A 21,598-nucleotide genomic window follows, 5' to 3' on the forward strand; every position below is an offset into this window, starting at 1 on the left:
CTTGAAAAAAAACTTGTGTTAGAAATATATTGGAAATTATTTAACTGAATATGAAATGGGATAAATCAAGATTTAACTTTTATTCCTGCTGGAGAAATTACATTAGAGACGATATCAGCTACGCTGACTTCTCTGTCTGTGATTGGTTGAGCGACATAGAATTTAATTCCTCTACACCTAAGTTACTTCGTTGTAATTTTTATGCAAGTGATAATAATAGCAGTAAATAACGCAAAACGATTTGTGATATTTATCTGCATATATATGAATCATTAGATAAGCGTTTGGAAAAGAAAGGAAAACCAAGGCGATAAACCTGAATGTCGCCTTTACCAGCTGGCAGTGTTTGTAAATAGGAAGGCAGTGTTTGCATTGGTGGACACAAGGAAAGTTATATCAGATTTTTCAATTATTTTTTTATTCCTAAGCTCGCTGAAAGAGATATATGGGGATCATAAAGTTGCTGATAGATTCATAAGGCGTTGTTTTTTTCTTTCAGTTGATAATTATTGGAGAAGTCAATGAGTAATAATCAGAATGATAAAAAATACGGCTGAGTAAACAGGATGTGGGAGTAACTCGTACACGTAGTGTTATGTCAGTACTGTTTTTAGGTTGTGGAGTAAGTATACCCATGTTGATATAGGGATGATAACTTAATACATGTGAAATTAGGTTATAAGTTGGTGTGTTGAACCACAATTTATTGAGGGAAATGCTGTATGAGGGTAAGAAAATGAGGGAAACCCGCACAGAGAATGAGGAAGAGGCGTAAAAAAAAGGAATTATTATATCAGGAATTTCAGTGAATGTACATGAAATCGAAGGAAGAATAGCAGTAGCATACCGTGCTAGATAGTGCAATTTACAGAGCATTGTTGAGAGTACAGCTGTTGTACTCATGTAGAGCTAGAAACATTCAGGTTGCAGCCATATGTAGGAACTCAACTAGGACATCAGAAATTTCTTGTATTGTAGAGTTTGGTGTTAACACCATGGCCAGTCTGTGGACACGTTGCTCCCACATTTCTGCTCAAGCCTCACATATTGGAACTGGTATAGATAGATAGATAGATAGACTTTATTTGGCTATAAATCAATGTACATGAAGTGCAAATAATGACAAGAACACATAGTTCGAAATAATAAATGTAAATTGCCAAGGATAACACAAAAAGCATGAACGCTTATTTCCATTGTGGTCCTCATCAGGTTATTATTCTATATTAAGTCACACAGACAAACATACATAGGGGGTTGAGGGGACCAGAGACACTCATGTGATTGAGTACGTTGCCGCTCCTCATGAGGTTGGGCTTGCATGTGAAATTGGAGGCTAATTTGGGATGTTGTCCAGGAATTTGTGTAGCCTCCTCTTGAAAACCTCCATGCTGACTCCCATTAAGTTCCTTATCACACTTGGGAGACATTTGAAGAGTCTGGGGCCAGCGTAAGTGATGCTTTCCTCCTGGGTCATCTTCAGTCGTTGGGAGCAGCTGCCTTTGAACCTTTCTATGCAGGTTCAACCAAACCTGGGGTGATGTTGTCCTTTGATACCACCTTTATGTGATGGGTTTGGTGCTGTGCCCTCCAGGATTTCCCAGATGTAAATCACTATATAGCTCTGTGTCTGTAGTGAATAGAGCTTGAGGATTTTTAGCCTCGCCCAGTAGTTCAGGGAGTCACTGAATAACCTTTTGATTACCCTCTGGACCTGTTCAAACTCTTGTATCTCTTTGACTTTATGGGAAGAGCTGGCATGCATACTCTAGATTGGACACCACAAGAGTTTTCCATAAAGGTAGCAACTGCTGGGGCTTCCTGGTCTTGAAAATTTGGAGGATCCACGCACTCATTTTGGGAGCAGCAGTAGTGGCATGAGTTATGTGTGCTTTTGAAGCCACAGTCATATCTCATCGACACCCCCAGGTCTCTCAGTGTTTCCTTTATTTTTATTTCCTCTGCACCCACTGTGTACCAGTATCTTTAATGTTTTCATTTTATATCTTATCAGTTCAAATTTCTTATTGAACACCATGTTGTTTTCACTTGACCACTTGTAAACTGCCTCTAGATCTTTTTGTAATCTTTCGGAATCCTCTCTGGTTATAATTTCTTGAGAGATCATGGTATCATCTGCAAATGAGGACACTATATTTTCTTACCTATTGGTGTATGTCACTTATCATGACCAGGAAGAGCAGTGGACTAAGTGGCACTTCAATGATTATCATTGAGATTTTTGACTGCGCTCCATCCACTATTACTTTCTATTTTTATCACTTAGGAATTCATGGAGCCCAATTCCCAGTTTTCCAGGGATGCCCATATTTTTCACTTTGTGTTGTAGCACCCTGTGATCTACCTTATCAAAAGCTTTAGTGAAATCTAGGTATACCATATCAAAACATTTTCTGCTGCTTACATAGTCTATAATGTTGTCATGGTGGTTTAGAAGTTGGGAAAACCATGATTGTTCTTTCCAAAAACTGTTGTCTTAGTTTGAACTGCCCCATCCTCTCTTTAAAATTCTATTCCATAAAATTTTTACTTCTCTCTTTTTGTGTTTGAAAGATCTATTTTTTTTTAATGGAATGCTGTTAGACAACATAAGTTTCATGTTAAATATAGTTATTTGTGTGATTCTGGAGTTTTACCTAGAAAAAGCTCGTACAACTGGAATGTGAGGTTGGGAAAATTGAAATAGACGGAAAAATAATATTGAGTGATTATTACCAGCCAAAAATATGCTGCAACACTTATATGGCATCCACAAGCAAATCCTTTTCAATACAATTCTTATGAATTTGAGTACATGAAAATGGGTAGAGACAAATGTGTTGTCCAGTGTTTGAACAGAATCACTAGACTGTGGGAAAAAGAAAAAAAAAATCACTATATCAAACTTGGTGTTTCCACTCAAAAAAAAAAGTATGTATACTAGAACTGGACATTGTTTTTGGCAAAAGCAATTATTCAGTTTTCGGCTTTAAGTACAGTTTGATGGTGCAGGAAATGAGAAGGGAAATTTTTATGCTGTATGAGGGAAACATGGTGAAGTGAATTGGAAAAAAAGAAGACCTGGGACTGCTGATGAAATATGGAGTAAATTTGAAGTAATATTCATCATGAGTAAATTTGATCCAGAGACAGAATGTGTATCGAGAAGGGGACAGAAACCTAAGGATGGTTGCTTCAAAATCCATGGAATTGGAGGCAAGGTAGAATTCCTTGGAGTTCATTGCAAGAAAGCACTTGGGCACTGACACCTTAGCTGTCAAATTCGGAGAGGAACCAGAAAATGTATTCAGCAGGTTGAGAAGACTGTGTCACTTAAGATATTAAGAAAAATTCTCAGGTGTGTTGGACTTATGTCAACACATTGACATTAAGGGCAGGGCAACAAGTGACAAGGATAAAGCAGAAGTGTTAGACACTCAGTCAGTCTGTTACCCATGGTTCCCAGGTAACACTACTCTTCATTAGGCTTTCATAGACAAACTGGAGGGAGATTACCAGAATTTGTCAAAGATGATGTACTCCAAGACTTGAGGAGTTCTATATCAATGAAGGGGATAGTGCTAAAGCCAATGGTAAAATGAAGAAATATAAATCCCCTGCGCCAGATGGTTTATACCTAAAGGTATAAGATAATGATATTGTCACCCCTCAAGATGATCTTTGAATGGTCTCTCCAAACTGACAGACATCCTGAAAAGTGGGAAATGGCAAACATCATACAGATCAATAACTCTGATCCACTGTAGGATTCATACTGAGGATATCCATAGTGAAAGCCCAATTTTAGGTGCATATGGGGCTGAATGGATTGCTTCATTAAGAAATAACATGAATCCCTTGCTTGTTGATCAACAGAATTACAACTTAAGGTCATAAATTGTTGGTCCAAGGTGCTAGATGGGAATGAGGTAATAGACAACTCATACTGAGATATGGAGGTGAGGTGTCAATATAGCTTTAAGGCTAGAGTATGGAGTTTTATTCAGAACCAGACGTTTTGACCTCTTGGGCCTTCTCATACTGAGTTTTCAAAAAAGTTTTAGATGGGGTGACCTGTAGAAGACTCCTGGTAAAACTGACAAGCCACACATCATCAATAATAACTTAATTGGATCAAGTTTTTTTGACACAGTAGTGGTAGTATATAGGAAATCATTTGAGTTGAGGAAGTGAAAAATTATGTGCCATAGGGCTTCATTCTGGGGCCTCTACTTTTTCTTGTATACATTGGCAGCCTGTAGTACTTCAGGAAGACAATCACATTTATCATTATGCTGAAAACATGAAGGTTTTCAGAAGAATAAAAAAGCAAAGATTGTGAACTCCTGCAAGAGGACATTCATCCATTGAGGAATTGAACGGACAGTATATATATATTTTTTTTTCATGGCTTGCGGGGCTGATACCTGCTTAGACCTCACCCATGTCAGTGGTCCAGAACTGTTCATACATGAATGTAGGAAAGTGTCCATGGTGTGTCGCTACAGTGATGATACCCAAAGGAAGTTAATGTATTACACAGTGGTGTCCAAATCACCTCAGGTCCAAGGTGAGCAGCATTTGGGGGCCGTTACTCAGACTAGATGCCCATCCTAATCTCTGTACTGTAGCCAGGATTCAAGCAGACACAGAATCCTCATGTGTTACCAGATGAGCCATGGCAGGCCCCAGACAGTTGGGTTGTTACTTTTAATGTAGGGAAAAACAATTTCATGAGACTAAGAAAATGGTTAATGTTAGCAGGCAAGAATATTTTCATGGGAGAAAATGTAGGTGGTGACCACCAAGATTTGTGCATAGAAATTGAAAGTAACAAAATTATCTCTAACCACAAAGCTGATAAGATTAAGAGACCCAGTGAACTTGTTAACCAGATGAGTTAGACTTTTAGTGTCACTGGATATTGCTGTCTTCCAATCCTCTTTTCTCTGGCCTAATTTAGGCAGTACATAACTCAGGTATGGGTACCATACCTTATAAAAGATACTGAGACAGGATGAGAAACTGAACAAATGAGTGCTTGCTTACTATAGCTATAGTAGAGTTATTATTGATACATTTAAAATCATAGGACAAAAATATGGCACTGAAACATCTGATGATATAGTTGTAGTCAGAAGTGATTGAAGCACAGAAAGACACTTGTACAAGTCTTAGGCAAATCTGCACATGAGGAAAAAGTATTTTGATCACAGTTGTGGACCAATGATATTTGGTTCCAGAAAAGGTTATTGGACTTTGAGGGCAACTTGGACAAGCACTGGGTTGCTAATCTTTTGAAATATAACCACAAGGTTGCACAGTGAGTTATGGCTGTGAGAAGGATATTGAGAGCTGGATACTAGGAATCTACCTCATGTCCAGAGTGTTTCACTATTTTTGAAAATGGGATGATTATCAACACTTCTTGACTGTATGTGGATGTAGGTTATTGTTGAGAAAATAAGTCTGATTTAAGATCATAAGCCTGGTGATTTGTAAAGAAACAGTTTACCCTGGACACCTCACCATAACATGCTAGATTTGTATTTTATCACCAATTATTAATCAATACCACCTATTCTTTGGCCCAGTCTGGAGATCAGGTGCTGGCCCCTCAAGGCTGTACCTCTCTTTTGGCAGCAGTGTGTAGATAACTGTCATCAGTCTTCTTGGGGTGATGCCACCCCTTCTTTGCTGTTTTGACATTCAATGTAGCTGCTTGAAAGCTGGACACTAGCACCCAGCCCTAGAAGCAGAACTAAACACCAATGTTCTTTCATATGCAGGTGACCTAATAGTAATAACTCAGTATAGTAAATACAAAATAGCAGCAAAGAACACCCAAGTTTACATGAATAAACTTAAACAGTGGCTCAAAATTTACAGAATGGAAGCCTAACCCTAGAAATTAATAGTGACATTGATTACATCAGACAACCATGAATTAAAGTGTATTGAAAATAAATGACCAAACCTTTTCATTGGAAAAGAACCTTAACTTCTAGGCCTTATGTTTGATAATCATATTTCTTTCATCCCACATATCAAAGCTCTGACAACAAAAGTCAACAAGAAAACAAGCCTAATAAATCCATTGATGGTATGGGAGGTAAATATGAGGGTGATGTCCAGGGAATTGGAGTTGGTTAGTGAGACTGGAGGGAAGTGTGAGGTGAGCCAGTTGTTGTTTGCTGATGACACTGTACTTGTGGCTGGATCAGAGGAGGGTCTGTAGCAGTTAATGATAGAATTCAGGAGTGAATGTGAGAGAAGAAAGATTTAAGTAAATGTGAATAAAATTAAAGTGATATGTACAAGGGATGAGAGTGGCAGAGAGTTTGAGGTCTGAGAGGTGAGAGGAAGTGTATGGTCTTAAGTATTTAGGGTCACATGTAGCAGGGAATGGAGGAGGGGAGTTAGAGGTAAGCTGTGGAGTAGGAAAACCAATGTCTAGGAGGAATGGAAAATGTCATGAGAAATAGGTATTTGTGGATGGATGTGAAGAGAAGACTACATCAAGGGGTGATTGTGCTTATGACACAAATATTGGGCTGAAACTTGGAGTGTAAGGAATGAAGAAAGGAGAAATTGAAATGTGGTGGGAGTTATGAGGATGGATAGAGTGAGAAATGAGGAAGTGAGACAAAGTGGGGGTGGAAAGGGATTTGGTAGGTAGGGTTGATCAAAGAATACTAGGATGGTATGTACATATGGAATGAATGAATGAAGAAAAAATAGATAAAAGAATGTGGAAGGTAGAGTTAGATCGTGTAAACTTCAAGTGAAGACATAGAATAAGATGGATGGATGGTGGTGAAAGGGGTCTTGGCCAGGAAAGGGATAGGGCAAGAGGTAGGAGTGAGTAAAGAATGGTTATGAATGAATGGTAAATTTATATGGCCCAAAAGGATTTCACCTTGTCTTCTCTAATTATTCATGACTGGATAAGGAGTAGAGGTCATCTTGCATTGAAGTGATTGGGGTGAACTGGTCTCAGCTGTTGGACCCTGCTGTGGATGTGCTGTGTCTTGCTGAATTGCTTTTGATCCAGGCAGTGGGCAGGGATGGCCCTTCATCCACAAGGAGCTAAGATGAAAAGAAAATAATTATCATGAAAACCTTACTATATGACCAGTTGATGTGTCATTGTAACAGTTAAAGTGCTATGATTATTATTGGTTTGGTAATTGCAGTTCTTTTGCTTCAAGTGTTATTAACAAATGGTTAGGAGTGTCAATATTTCTTATCTCAATTTATTGGTCAATCATAGTTTTCCTACTCAGCTGATCTTCTGACCATCAATTTGTATGTCTAATCCACAACTTAACGTATAAAATACTGTCACCATTTGTTGTCCCAGGACAGACCATTTAAGAACCCCACTCACTAGTCTTTGCAGCTTGATTTAACACACTTTATATCCATTCTACCAATGAAGAAAAGTTGTCTTCACTTACAAGTACTGCAGTGGCTGGCCTCCTATGCAAATCTATTGGAAGTGTATTTCTGTACATCAAACTTTTAAAATATGAATAAATTCATGTAAATCTACAGCTCAAAGATGTGCTTCTCTCACAGGTCCAAAGACAGTCACTGCACTGGAGATAACTATGCAAAGGGATGTAGTGTTCACATGTGATGGACACCATATATGCTTAGTTTCTGAGCCATTTTAGTTTTTATAGGATATTTTTGTTGGAATGATTATTATATAGTCGTCAGTGTAAGTATGGATTTTTAATTTTTATAAAAAGAGTACACCTAGGTCTCTCAATCCAACACTTGTCAACAGTCACTTGTGTGGATGTTTGGGCTCAGGACATAAACCCACTTCAGGCATTGGCCCAGGACATAAAACACCACCAATTTCTAAAGTGAGTTTATGTCCTGGGCCCAAATGTCAGCACAAGTGGCAGTTGGTAAGTGTTGGATTAAGAGACCTAGGTGTATCACTAAAGAGATGTCATTTAGGAAAAAATACTGAGATTATTGTTTTACTCAGGAACTGAATTTGATATAAATTTTTCTTTTATATAATTAGGCTTTTAGAAAAAAACAGAAAAACAATAAAAATGGCAGATGAAGGCTATGACCCATGTGAGTGCATCTGTACTTATGAGATGGCAATGAGGCGACTCATCACACTGGTAAGTTTTTTTTATTTTATTTTTTATTTTTAATTAACACCATTCTAGTAAAAACTATTATAAATTAAGTTGCCACAAAAACATGTTGTTGTCCAAGTATGTGTAATGGAAAGATTCAGATACAGTCTTCTGTGTTTATTGTTTTTTCTATTATAAAACTTTTCAGTTAGTATAATTTTTGTGTAATTGTGTTTGTATATTGATTATTCTTTGTTGTTGCAGTTGAGGCAGTCTCAGAGTTACTGCACAGATACAGAATGCTGGAATGAATGTGAGTAGACATTTCAGTATACTGTTAAATTATACCAGATAAAGTGTTGCATACAGATTATATGTTTATCATTAATAGTAAAAGTGGTGTGGAAGACAGGGGTGGAGGGAGTGAACATGAGGGGGTGACCAAGGGAGAGATGGATGGCTAGGGTAAAAGGGACATTGGAAAAGAGGGGAATGTCTGTTGAGGAAGGAAGGGAAAAGACAGAAAATAGTGGTGAGTGGAAAATGGTTGTGTATGGATGCTGCTGTGATGCATGGATGGCTGTGGATGGGGAGTGAGGGAGTATGTGTAAATGATATTTGATGCAGCTTAAAGGGATTTCTCCCCATCTCTTTTTCTGCATGAGGGGACGGACAGAGAGGGGGTCACCGTTTAAATGAAGTGGCTTTGTTGTGGATGTGCTGTGTCTTGCTACATTGCTTCTGACCCAGGGCAGTGGGCGAGATGCAGGGATGACCCACCATCCAGGAAGAGCCAAGAAAAGAAGGAGGGAGGGGTGGTGAATGGGAGTGGAGTATGTGGGAATGAAATGGGTGGGAGTAGATTTATGCCTTTGACTTTGGCTACCTCCCCTGTAAGGGTGAAAAAGCTGTTGGTATATACCTGAATATATGTATTATTATTCCTGGAATGATCTCTCTGATACAATTCTTGTCAAATTGGATGGGTGCTGACATTCTGACAATCTCTGTAGCTGATCACTCAAAATTGTGGAAGACATTTTTTATTCTCTCTCTTGCAACTCATTCTTCAACATGGAACAGAAGATTCTAATATTCATCTGTTGGACTAGTGTCTGCAGATTTTGGGGTTTCTTACCTCTTTTTCAGCTGGGGGTGGAATACTTAAGATGTATATAATCGGGGTCTATATGCTTGGGAGTGTAAATGACTTATTCCAGTGAGGCTTGTGACATTCTTGTACATTAAATGTTGTGAGCAGCCTGTCACAGTGGGGTTCTTGTCTGTTTATTTGAGGGAAGTACTAAATGGTTTTGCTGGGTATTTGATGGTGGTCTGATTTTTTTTTTTTATTAAAACAGCTGCAATTTGTAACCTACAGTGATCATTTATCCTATAGATGATGGAGATGATGATCTCAGTAGATGATCTCTCAGATCTACTGCTGGTGGTCTCTTGTCATGTTGTTCTGTTTAGTAGGCAAAAGCCCCACGGTTGTAACGGTGTTGGTAGTCTTTTTTCCAAAGAAGTTCTAGTGAATCCAGTGTTAATATTTTGAAGGGATGCACAATTCCCTCTCTGGCATATGTGTTTATACACTACATTGTTCTCACTATGTTCTCCAGCATTAACCATGTGGCTTCTGACCCAGGGCAGTGGACAAGATGCAGGGATCCTTTATCCAGGAGGTGTCAAGATAAGAGAGAGGGTAGAGGATAGAGGGGAGTGGAGTGTATTAGGGATAGAATGGGTGGGAATGGTTTTTATGCCTTTGTTTTTTTGCTACCTCCCTTGTAAGGGGGAAAAAGCCTTTGGTATATGTATGTATGTTTTTCATCATAAGTGATGCTGTTCTGTTTGGCTTGTAAAAGCAAACTAAGTTTATTTTGATATTGGGAGGTGGAGTTACTCCCTAATTGACTATGCTACAATAGCATTTTCCTCATCTTTGCTCGGTTCTTTATAAAACTTCTTATAAAAGATGTTAATAGTTTCATGGTTGTCACTTTGCTTTGGGGTACCCTCAGTGACGTTCTTTGTATAGTGAATGCCATGTTGGATAATTGCATCAAAGAACCCATTGTTGGATAAGAGTTACTTGATGCATTTGAGTTCATGATGGGTATCTTGCTAGGTACTGCAATGTGTAATGGCTCTTTTGGCAAAGGCAGCAACAACACTTTTCTTGTAATTGCTACTGCATCCACTCCTGGCCTATGTGAACACAGGTATTTATTTTGGTATTGTTAATGTCAGTGAAGATGTGTAGGAAAGGGAGCTTTCCTTCTGTACTGGATTCTGTAGTAAATTGCAAGACAGAGTTCTCTGTGAATTTCTGGATGAAGTTTTCAAGGACTTGTTAGGCAGCAAAGGAGAGGAAGCAGTCATCAATGTATCTAGTGAACATCTTAGGTCTTCTTTTCCCTTCAAATACTTGTTCTTCAACTACTCCCATATAACCATTAGCAAGTGGGACACACAAGGGGATCACATTGCCACTTCGTCAACTTGTTGGAACAGTTCTCTATGAAGGGGACTTTTTTGGTACAGGCAAGACGAAAGTGTCAAAGGGTGTTCTCTAGGATATTGAAAGGAACCTTTTGTGAGTGGTACGCTTTCTTTATATACCTAGGTCTCTTAATCCAACATTTGCCAACAGCCACTTGTGTGGATGTTTGAGCCCAGAACATAAATCAACTTCAGGAATTGACCCAAGACTTAAAACACCACCAATTCCTAAAGCAGGTTTATATCCTGGGCCCAAACATTTACACAAGTGGTGGTTGGCAAGTGTTGGAATAAAGGACCTAGGTGTAATGATGTTTATAGTTTCTTGAATAGGAATACATGTGAAAAGACTGGCTTCCATTGAGGCTATGTGGTTGATGTTATCTTGGGATTTCAGAAGATCTGGTATGTATTTCATTGATCAGTGTCAATTCTCCACGTGTGAAAAGGTGGAAGAATTACAATTGAAGTTGGTAGGGAGAGATCTTGGGGCCAGTGTGAGACTGTTAGTCCCTCAGGGTTGTGTGTTTGTCTGAGAATTTTTGAAATGATAAAAAGATGCTTTGGAAGGAGGTGAAATGGTGAGTGAGGTCATGAAGAGAGGACAATTGTAAATGGAAGAGAAGGCTGTTAGAGGGTGATGGACAAAATATATCAATGATTTCCTGAATGTAGAGTAGGACAGGGAGGCTTTTATTGTGGTAGTGAGAGATGATAGGAAAAAGACTGATGGTGGAAGAGATTGATAAGGTTAATGGGAAATGGGAGATACAAGTAGAATTGAAAGAAATGAAATTTGGAAAGCAGCTGGATAGGATGGATATCATGTAGAATATCTGACAAAAGATGGAATACTGTAGTAGTAGAGGAATGGTTGGTGTCTATGGTTTAAAGGATTTCATTCCACTATACAAGTAAAAAGGAGACAAGTATGAACATAATAAGTAGTGCACCTGTGCACTATACAAGCAGGAGACTAATATGAGGGCTCAGTTTGTTGAATGGGGTCAAAAAAATGTATGGGCTTGTGTTAATTGAAAGGTTTAGGTAAAGAACAGGGCATGGTTGAGGGTTCACAACAACAAAATCAGAGGACAACCAGTGAGGGGGATAATGTCTGAATGTGTGCTTCATAGCTTGTTCTCTGAAGTACTTAATAACACTTTGATCCAGGTTTGGGAAAAGAGGGTGCATAGGTCAAGGGTTAGTGGTAAGGAAAAAATGTACTTTCATGGACTTAGAGATGGTGTATGACAGGGTTATGTGATAAGTTTGTGGAGTGTGTTGTAGGTATATGGAATTGAGGGAAGTCTGTTGAAAGCAGTCAAGAGTTTTATTGGAGTAGTAAGGCATGTCATCCTTTTTGCATAGATTTAATTTAAATGAATGCTTTTTAGATAGATTTGAATTTAGATTGGATAGAATGAGAGTTTTTGGATAGATTTAAACGAGTGTTTAGGGAGATTTGGGAGAAATGTCAATGTAGTGGTTTTGGGAGATCTCAGTGTTAGGGTAGAGATGACCCAATAGAAAGAGTGGTTGGGAAGTGTGGAGTGCCAGGTAAAAATCATAGTGGAGAGTTGATGGTGGAGATGGGTTTACAGAGTTGATATCTAACACAGTGTTTAGGAAGAAAAGTCAAGCATAGATACACATGGGAGAAGGTGGTGGATTTAAGGGTGGTAGATAAGGCATTAATGGACCATGTAGTGATATCCAGGAAAAGAGGAGGAAGAGAGTGGGGGAATATCAGATAATTTTTTGATGGAAGGTAAATTGAGAATGGAAGATAGGTGAAGAAAGAGGAAAAAGGAAAAAGGTAGAAAGATGCTTAGAGTAAACTGTTTAAATGAGAAAGAAAAGGAACAGGAGTACAAGGAGAAGCTGGGAGAAGTGTGAGAGGTGGTAGTGAATGATAGAAGAGAGATAGGAGTGGAGGAGGAATGGGGGGGTTTCAAGGAGGGAGTGACAAAATGTACAAAGATGGTGTATGGAACAAAGAGGATGGGAGGGAATAGAAGGAAGAATACAGTAGTGAGTAGTGGGGGGATGAAGTGAAAAAGGTAACAGAAGAGAAGGAGTGAACATTCAGGGACTGGTTGCAAAGTAGGATGAGAGAAACATGTGAGGTGCAAAGAAAAAAGAAGAGGCTAAACAAAAGATAAAGGAGGCAGAAAGAAGAGCAGATGTAAAATGGGGAGGAGTATGAGAGAAATTTTTTGAAAGTAATGAAAAGATGTTTTGGAAGGAAGTTAAGAGAGGAAGAGGAGGTGAATCAGAAGAAAAGGTAAAAGGTGCAGATGGACAGGTGGTGAGGGGAAGATGGTCAGAGTATTTTAGAGAGCTGTTGTATGTGGAGGAGGATAGGGAGGGATTGGTGGTGGCAGTGGGAGGCACTAAGGAAATGACAATGATGGGAGAGGGAAATGGAGGAGAAATAAGAAAAGATGAGGTGCAAGTACTTTTGAAAATGATGAGAGTAGGTAAGACACTTGGGTTAGATGGGTGTCATGTGGAGTGTTTGATGAAGGGAGGCACAGTAAAAGTGGACTGGCTAGTGAGGTTCTTTAATATGTGTCTAAAGGAGGGTAGAGTGCCAGAGGACTGGAGGAAGGCTTGTACAGTTTTGCTTTACAAGGGAAAAGGGGACATATGTGAGTGTAATAGTTTCAGAGGAATCAATTTGTTGAGTATAGTCAGAGGGATCAGTTGAGTGTAATTGGGAAGGTGTATTAGAGGGTTTTAATTGAGAGGGTTAGGAGAGGAACAGAGGGCATAATTAGTGAGGAACAGTGTGGGTTTAGGAAAGGTAGGTGTTGTGTGGATCATATTTTGGTGGTGAGGCAGATGTGTGAGAAAGCTTAAGAAAAGGTAAGGATGTTTTTTGGGCCTTTATGGACTTGGAAAAGGCTTATGATAGGGTAGACAGAAAGGTACTATGGAAGGTTTTGCAGATATATGGGATTGGGCAAGAACTGTGAAGGGCAGTCATGAGTTTTTATGAGAGTAGTAGAGTCTGAGTTAGAATTGGAAATGGAAAGAGCAAGTGGTTTGAGTTAAGATGGGACTGTAACAGGGATGTGTCATGTTGCCATGGTTGTTCAATGTGTACATGGATGGAGTGGTGTGGGAGGTAAAGGCGAGTGTAATGGGCAGGGGACTGGAGATGGTTAAAGAAAATGGAGAAAAGTTGGAGGTGAGCCAGTTGTTGTTTGCTGATGACTTAGAACTTGTGGCAGGGACAGAGGAAGGATTAAGAGAGTTGATGATGAAGTTTGGGAAGGTATCTGATAGAAGAAAGTTGAAAGTAAATGTGGGTAAAAGTAAGGTGATGAGATGTACAAGGGGAGAGGATGGTAATAAGTTGGAAGTAAGTCTTAATGGAGAGAGGCTGGAAGAAGTGGATAGTTTTAGGTATTTGGGGTTGCATGTGGCAGGAAAAGGGGAGGAGAAGTACAGTGCTCAACAAGGAAGTACGAACGGTTAGCGAGAATGAGTGATGAGGAGAATGAATGAGTCATAAATCAATAAACAAAAGCTCACTTTGCACCTCTAATACTTTGATGGGTGGCCTTTACGTGCAATGATCTCACGAAGGCGGTTTGGAATGGAAGTGGCGTACTTGGCAAGATGTGCAGGGGTTATGCTAGCCCAGGATTGGTGAATGGCTGCCTCGAGCTTGGGCACAGAGCTCGTATCTTTACCCTGCAGGTCTTGTTTAATGTGGTTCCACAGGTTTTCTATTGGGTTAATGTCAGGACTATTGCCTGGCCAGTCTGCTATGTAAAGTATATGACAGTCTTAAGCCACTGAGTAACACTATGAGCTGTGTGGGTTGGGGCGTGATCTTGTTGAAAGATGTTAGTACCTGAGCTATTAAAAGAATCCTCCAGGTGGTCATTTAAGAGTTCATAATAAACATATTGGTTCACTTTTACATTTTTCGGTAGTACAACAAGGCTCCCAAGTCATCTTCTACTAAAACTTCCCCATACCATGAGAGAATCAGGTGTTTCACTGTTTGTTGAACGTACCGGGGGTCAAAAGGGTCGCTGCCTGCATGCTGATACACATTTCCACCCCTATTGCCAGTCACAGTAAAGGTGGACTCATCGGTCCAGAGAATATCCAGCCACTTGTCATCATCCCACTGAAGATATTTCTTCCAAAACTCGACCCTACGGCGCCTCTGGTTAAGAGTGAGAAGAGCCTTCTTCACCAGGCGGTGGCTTCTGTACCCAAGGTCGTGAATGCAGCAGCTAACTGTTCGTACACAACCTCCCCAAAGAGTCCCGGGTTACTTTCTTTTATTTTTCTGGCAGTAACACGTGGATTATGCTTTAACTGTCTCTTGATAACATTAGTAGCATGAGGGGATGTCTTTTTGGGGTACTTTTTCTTTGGTTTGTAACCAGGTGTGTCACAGCCACCTTCCTTCTTAAAAATGGGAACCCACTTGCACACAGACATCTTGCCAACCCCAACCTGCTCTATTATTTCCTTTGTTTGGTGACCAGATTTATGTAAAGCTATGATCTGAGTTATTGTCTCTTGTGATAAATACTTGTTCTTGCCCATATTGAGGCTAGAAAGCACGTCTGTCTGCAAAAAACACCACCTAGGTGGCGTCACCAGAACACTCACGGAACAAAAAGCCTCCCCACGAAAGCTAAGAGGCAACTGAGGGATGATTGATAGTACATACATACATATACCAAGGCTTTTTCCCCCTTCCAAGGGAGGTAGCCAAAAAGGGAAAGGCATAAAAACACTCCCACCCATTTCATCCCTAAATACACTCCACACCCCTCCCACCCTTCCTCTCATCTGAGCACCTCCTGGATGACGGGTCATCCCTGCACCCTGCCCACCGCCCTGGGTCAGAAGCAGTGTCGCAAGACACAGTACATCCACAGCAAGGCCGCTTCATTTAATCGGCGACCCCCCCTCTCCGTCCCCCTTTGCATATAAGGCGAGGACGGGGAGAAATCCCTTCGGGCTGCGTCAAAATTTACTCACACATACTACCCCACCCCCCCGCCCATTCCTCCTCATACAGTCACAACATCATCCATATACAACCATTCTCCACTCACCTCAGTCTTCCGTCCTCTCCCTTCCTTCTTCAACAGACATTCCCCTCTTCCCCAAAGCCCCCTTCACCCCATCCATCCACCTCATCCTAGGACGTCCCCTCATGTTCACTCCCTCCACATCTGCCTTCCATACCTCTTTTACTAGTCTTTCTTCACTCATTCTTTCCATGTGTCCAAACCATCCTAATATTCTTTCATCAACCCTATCTCCCAAATCCTTTTTCACCCCTGTTCTCCTCCTCACCTCCTCATTTCTCACTCTATCTAGCCTAGTAACCCCCACCATACTTCTCAGACACCTCATCTCAAACACATTCAAACTCCTTCTCTCTTCTTCTCTTATGTTCCACGTTTCTGCCCCATACAGTGCTGTTGGCACAATCACTCCTTCATACAGTCTCCTCTTCGCATCCATTCCCAAATGTCTATTTCTCATTACACTCTTTAAACCACTAAGGCATTTACTCGCTTCTCTCAATCTACATTCTACCTCCACCTTCACTCCACCTTTTCCTGCTACACTTGCACCCAAGTATCTAAAACTATCCACTTCCTCCAGTCACTCTCCCTTAATGTTCACTTCCAGTCTACTGCCACTTTCACCCCTTGTACATCTCATCACCTTACTTTTACCCACATTTATCTTTAGCTTTCTTCTATCACATACTCTCCCAAACTCTGCCACCAGCTTCCTCAATCCCTCCTCTGACCCTGCCACAAGCGCAGTGTCGTCCGCAAACAACAGCTGGCTCACCTCCCACTTTTCTCCATTTTCTTTAACCATCTCCAATCCCTGACTCACTACCCTAGCATTCACCTCTCGCACCACCCCATCCATGTATAAGTTGAACTGCCAGGGCGACATAACGCATCCTTGACGAAGTCCCACCTTTACTTCAAACCACTCACTCTCTCCATTTCCAATCCTAACACATGCTCTACTACTCACATAAAAACTCTTGACAGCTCCCAAAAGCTTTCCTCCCATCCCACAAATCTGCATAACCTCCCACAGCGCCCCTCTGTCTACCCTATCATAAGCCTTTTCCAGATCCATAAAAGCCCAAAAAACATCCCTCCCCTTTCCTATAGCTTTCTCACATATCTGTCGCACCACAAAGACCTGATCTACACAACCTCCACCCGTCCCAAATCCACACCGTTCCTCACCAATTACTCCTTCTGTTCCTCTCCTAATCCTCTCAATTAAGATTCTCCCATAAGCCTTCCCTACTACACTCAACAGGCTAATCCCTCTGAAATTACTACATTCACACTTGTCCCCTTTTCCCTTGTAAAGAGGAACCATACAGGCACTACTCCAGTCCTCCGGTACTCTACCCTCTCTCCAGCAAACATTAAATAACCTCACCAACCAGTCCACCATCACTGAACCTCCCCCTTTCAGACATTCTGCATGACATCCATCCAGACCAGGTGCCTTACCTGCTTTCATCATCTTTACAACTGCCTTCACCTCATCCTTCCTTATTTCTCCTCCATTCTCCTCACTCATCACTCTCATTTTCTTCGTATTTCCCACTGCAGCTATCTTTCCTTCCCTATCCTCCTTCACATTCAGCAACTCCCTAAAATATTCTGCCCATCTTCCCCTCACTGCCATCTCTTCCATTATCAACTCTCCATCTGTACCTTTTACCTTTTCTTCCCTACTTGATTCGCCTCCTCTTCCTCTCTTAATTTCTTTCCAAAACATCTTTTTATTACTTTCAAAATTTTCTGTCATACTCCTACCCCACTTCACATCTGCTCTCCTCTCCGCCTCCCTTACCTTTTGCTTTACTTCTCTTTTCTTTTCTTTGTACGTCTCATATGACTCCCCCGTCCTCTTTTGCAACCAATCCGTGAATGCTCGCTTTTTCTCTTCTACAACCTTCTTTGTTTCCTCATCCCACCATGATTGATAGTATGCATCATAAACCCTACCCTTAGCTCCACCCACTTGTCCATTCGCACTTCCTTATCCATATCATTTACCCCCCTGCTAGGGTTTTTCATTTTGGACAAAGAAGTACGAACGGTGGCGGCCCCGTCCATACTTTCTTGTTGAGTACTGTAGAAGTAAGTTGTAAACTGAGAGAAGCAAGTAAATTCCTTGGGGGATTGAAGAATGTCATGAAAAAGAGACATTTAGGAATGGATGGAAAGGGGAGACAATATGAAAGAGTGATTGTGCCAACAGGACTGTGTGGGGTAGAGACCTGGAATTTAAGAGAGACATAGAGGAAAAGTTTAAATGTATTTGAGATGAAGTGTCTTGAGAAGTATGGTAGAGGTTACAAGGTTAGATAGAGTGAGAAATTAAGTGAGGAGAGCTGGGGTGGAAAAGGAGATGGCAGATAGGGTTGATGAAAGAGTATTGGGATAGTTTGGACACATGGAAAGCATGAGTGAAGAAAGACTAGTTAAAGAGGTATGGAAGGCAGAGGTAGAGAGAGTGAACTTGAGGGGATGATTGAGGATGAAATAGATGGATTGGGTGAAGGAGTGTGGAGCAAGAGTGTTGAACAAGGAAGTGAGAAGGCTGGAGATAGGGGTGAGTGGAGTGGCTGTGATGCAAGGAAGGGAGGGGGGTGGGGAGGGGGTAGGGAGTTGTTATGTATGAGTGAAGAGGTTTCTCCCTGTCTTCTCTTCTTTTTGCATGAGGGGACAGAGAGGGGGCTCACTAATTAAATGAAGTGGCCATGCTGTGGACGTGCTGTCTCTGGCTGTATTATTTCTGACCCAGGGGAATTGGGAGGAAACAGGGATGATCTGTTATCCATGAGGAGCTAAGATGAGAGGGAAGAAAGGATGGTGGATTAAAGTGGAATGGGTGGGAGTGAGTACTTGCCTTTTGACTTGGCTACCTCCCTTATGAAGGGGTAAGAGCCCTTGGTATATAGATAGATAGTAGGGCATGTGTTAGTGTTGGAAATAGAGTGAATGGTTTGAGGTGAGTGTGTGGCTTTATCAGGGTTGTGTGATATCACTTTTGTTGTTCAATGTGTACATGAATAGGATGGTAAGGGAGATTATTGCAAGAATACTAGGCAAAAATTTGGAATTGTTGTGTGAAAATAGAAGGGCATGAGGAGTGAACTAGTTTTGATCAAGGTAACTGAATTTAGAAGGGTTTATGAGAGAAGAAAGTTACAAATGAATGTGGATGTAAGTAAAATGATGAGATGTACAAGGAATATTGATGGTGGCAGGTTGAATATAAATGTAAAGGGTGAGAAGCTTGAGGAAGTGGAGCTCTAAGTATTTGGGGTCATGTGTAGCAATGCATGGAATGTAGAAAAGATTATAAAGGGACCAAGTATATGTCTGTGTGAAATGAAAAGTGTGAGAAATAGATATTCAAGGATAAGTACAAAAGAGAAAGCTGGCTGGAAGTGTTCTGAATATGTTCAGTTTCTTATTTGCCTTTACTATGAGGTCTTTTGTATGAGGAGTGAAGGCCATAGGTGTCAAATATGAAACTGAATAAGTGTGGGTGTTTGTCCAGTGGGAGACATTGACTGACTTTGACCACTGTGTGCTTCCTTGATTCATGGTAGACAAGGTTAAGCAAGGTTACTGAGGAATTGTAAGGGTTGCAAACATTCTGTTTTGTGTCAACCATAATTCTAGCTCTTTGATATAAGTTTGAGTATTTTTGGTTGGTAGTTGTTATATTATTAGTATGAATTTGTTAAGTTTTTTCCATGAGTTCTATGAAAAACAATTAATAAATTATGAAACTAAAAGAAAATGATGATTGAGGATTGAAGATTAGATATCAATTTTGAAGACAATAGGAAATGTGTTTTTATTTCATGTTACTGGACACATGATATTTACTGTTCATACCACTCAGTTAGTTTAGATTTTGACATTACACTAAATTTTCTTTCAGTACCAGGACCATCATCAAATGATGGAAATTCGGACAATGTTCTGCTGATGGTAGTGTGCACCATCCTTGCCTTTGCCCTTTTCTTCCTACGACCTTCATTCCTACGTTTCAATGGAGATTCCAAGCCAAGAAACAACAACCAGGTAATTAGACTATTTATAGTACAAGGGACACATACTTCAAACACTGATTTAACATGTGGAATAATTTCTATATATGGAATGTACAGGCTACCTCCCTTGTACGGAGGCAAATGGAGTGAACTTGTCTCTTTTATCTGAGCTCCATGTGGATGAAGGGTCATCCTTGTCCACTGTCCATTGCTAAGGTCAGAAGCAATGTAGCAAGACATAGCAGTTCCACAGAAAGGCCCAACAGCTGAAGCTGGTTTATCCTCCCCATTTTAATAGAAGGCAATCCTTCTGTGACATCCAATCAAGAATTTACAGAGCAGATAAGGAAGAAATCCCATTGGGCCATGTCAATTTATCATCCATTCACAACCATTCTCCACTCACACCTATCTTTTGCCCTCTCTCTCCCTGCTTGACCCAAGGCCTTCTTCACCCCATCCATTCATCACATTCTTGGTCTTCCCCATAACTCCACTCCATCCATCTCTGCCTTTCACACATTTTTTGCTAGTCTTTCTTCACTCATTCTTTTCATATACCCAAACCACCCCAATATTCTTTGGTGAAGCCTATCTGCCAGCTCTCTTTCCACCCCAACTCTCCATTTTACCCCTCCATTTCTCACTGTGTCCATCCTCATAACACCCATCATGTTTCCTAAATACTTCATCTCAAACATATTTAGGCTCTGTCGGTTTTGCCTCCCTTAAACAAGTCCCTGCTCCATACAGCATTGTGGGACAATCGCTACCACTGTCTCCTCTTGTACATCTCATCACCTTACTCTTGCCCTCATTTACATACAGCTTTCTCCTTTCATATATTTTCAAACACCATTGAAGCCTTTTGCTCTAAGAGGGTTCTCCCCCCCACCCCCAGTTTAATAGAATTACTTGGTAGCTAATTGAATAAATGACTAAAGTTGCAAAACACAGCGAACAATATGGTCTCAAGATAGTTTTCATTACTATCTCTGTGAGGTTTCTGAGCTAATTGAATCACTTGGTAACAGCAAACTTGTCATTATCAGGTGCATAGCCTTGTAGAGCATTTTGTCATTATGTTCTAGGGAAATACATTATCAACTTTAATTTATGTTGAATTTGTGTTATTATTTGTACAGAAAATTACTTTATCATCTCTGCATTAACAGGACAGCTTCCCCCCAGCACCTCCATCCATGAACTAACTGAAACTGCCTGGTTAGAAATAGGAAAATATTGACTGCTCCTTGATTAGTTCATACCACTGCCCTCACTGGATTGTCTTCAAGTGACCTTTGCTGCACTCACATATATCCACCTCATTGAGGAGCCACCATCTCTTTTAAGTACACATGACAAGAGAAATGTTCAGTAAATGTATTTTTTTGTGTGCAAGTTGTGTTTACTCCAGTTCTATATTCATGCTTGTGTAGATTTACTCACAAGATATCAACATGTTTATTGTATAACACTGACACCAAAATGCTAAATTTGGTTGTATTTTGGTAGCAGAGAAGCTGGAATTTTAAAATTGGCATTTAAAATGCCAAAAAAATTGAATCTGTTGAAAGAACCATTGTTAGATTAAGTTGTAAACCAGCATGTCAAATGGTTTTTGCAAAAGCATGAAAAAATTGGTTGTAGTATAGTGTAAGAAATGACAAATTTGAAATAGATTTATGATGTTCAGAAATTGAACATATATATATTTATATGTGCATATATATATATATATATATACATACATACATACATACATACATACATACATACATACATACATACATACATAACTTGGACAAAATGTAGTGGCACATTTGTAAAGAATAATCATGAAAAACCCACTGTCAGAATAAAATGAAAGTTA

At 40.2% G+C, this 21,598-nt stretch overlaps 1 protein-coding gene across 3 annotated transcripts; it reads left to right on the top strand.

The window, feature by feature from the left end:
* Positions 1–229: 229 nt before the first annotated feature.
* Positions 230–21,262, top strand: LOC143026592 (small integral membrane protein 14). 3 transcript variants are annotated; one of them, XM_076187241.1, is made up of 5 exons: positions 230–384; positions 8,043–8,150; positions 8,373–8,421; positions 19,614–19,756; positions 20,901–21,262. In XM_076187241.1, exons 2-5 carry the CDS (start codon positions 8,076–8,078, stop codon positions 20,934–20,936), a joined length of 303 nt encoding a protein of 100 aa, XP_076043356.1. In that variant the 5' UTR covers positions 230–384; positions 8,043–8,075; the 3' UTR covers positions 20,937–21,262. The 3 variants fall into 3 exon arrangements, with proteins under 3 accessions (XP_076043356.1, XP_076043358.1, XP_076043357.1); XM_076187243.1 differs by lacking the exon at positions 230–384 and adding an exon at positions 549–622 and having other exon boundaries at positions 8,045–8,150; XM_076187242.1 differs by lacking the exon at positions 230–384 and adding an exon at positions 7,563–7,726 and having other exon boundaries at positions 8,045–8,150.
* Positions 21,263–21,598: the final 336 nt, after the last annotated feature.

Source organism: Oratosquilla oratoria, chromosome 6 (assembly GCF_046742065.1).
Source record: "Oratosquilla oratoria isolate Oo_2021 chromosome 6, ASM4674206v1, whole genome shotgun sequence".
NCBI classification, from domain to species: Eukaryota; Metazoa; Arthropoda; class Malacostraca; order Stomatopoda; family Squillidae; genus Oratosquilla; species Oratosquilla oratoria.

Coding starts and splice junctions, on each gene's coding strand:
- LOC143026592 (XM_076187241.1), top strand. CDS start 8,076: ATGGCAGATGAAGGCTATGACCCATGTGAGTGCATCTGTACTTATGAG. Junction 8,151..8,372: donor TGAGGCGACTCATCACACTG/GTAAGTTTTTTT, acceptor TTGTTGTTGCAG/TTGAGGCAGTCTCAGAGTTA. Junction 8,422..19,613: donor TACAGAATGCTGGAATGAAT/GTGAGTAGACAT, acceptor ATTTTCTTTCAG/TACCAGGACCATCATCAAAT.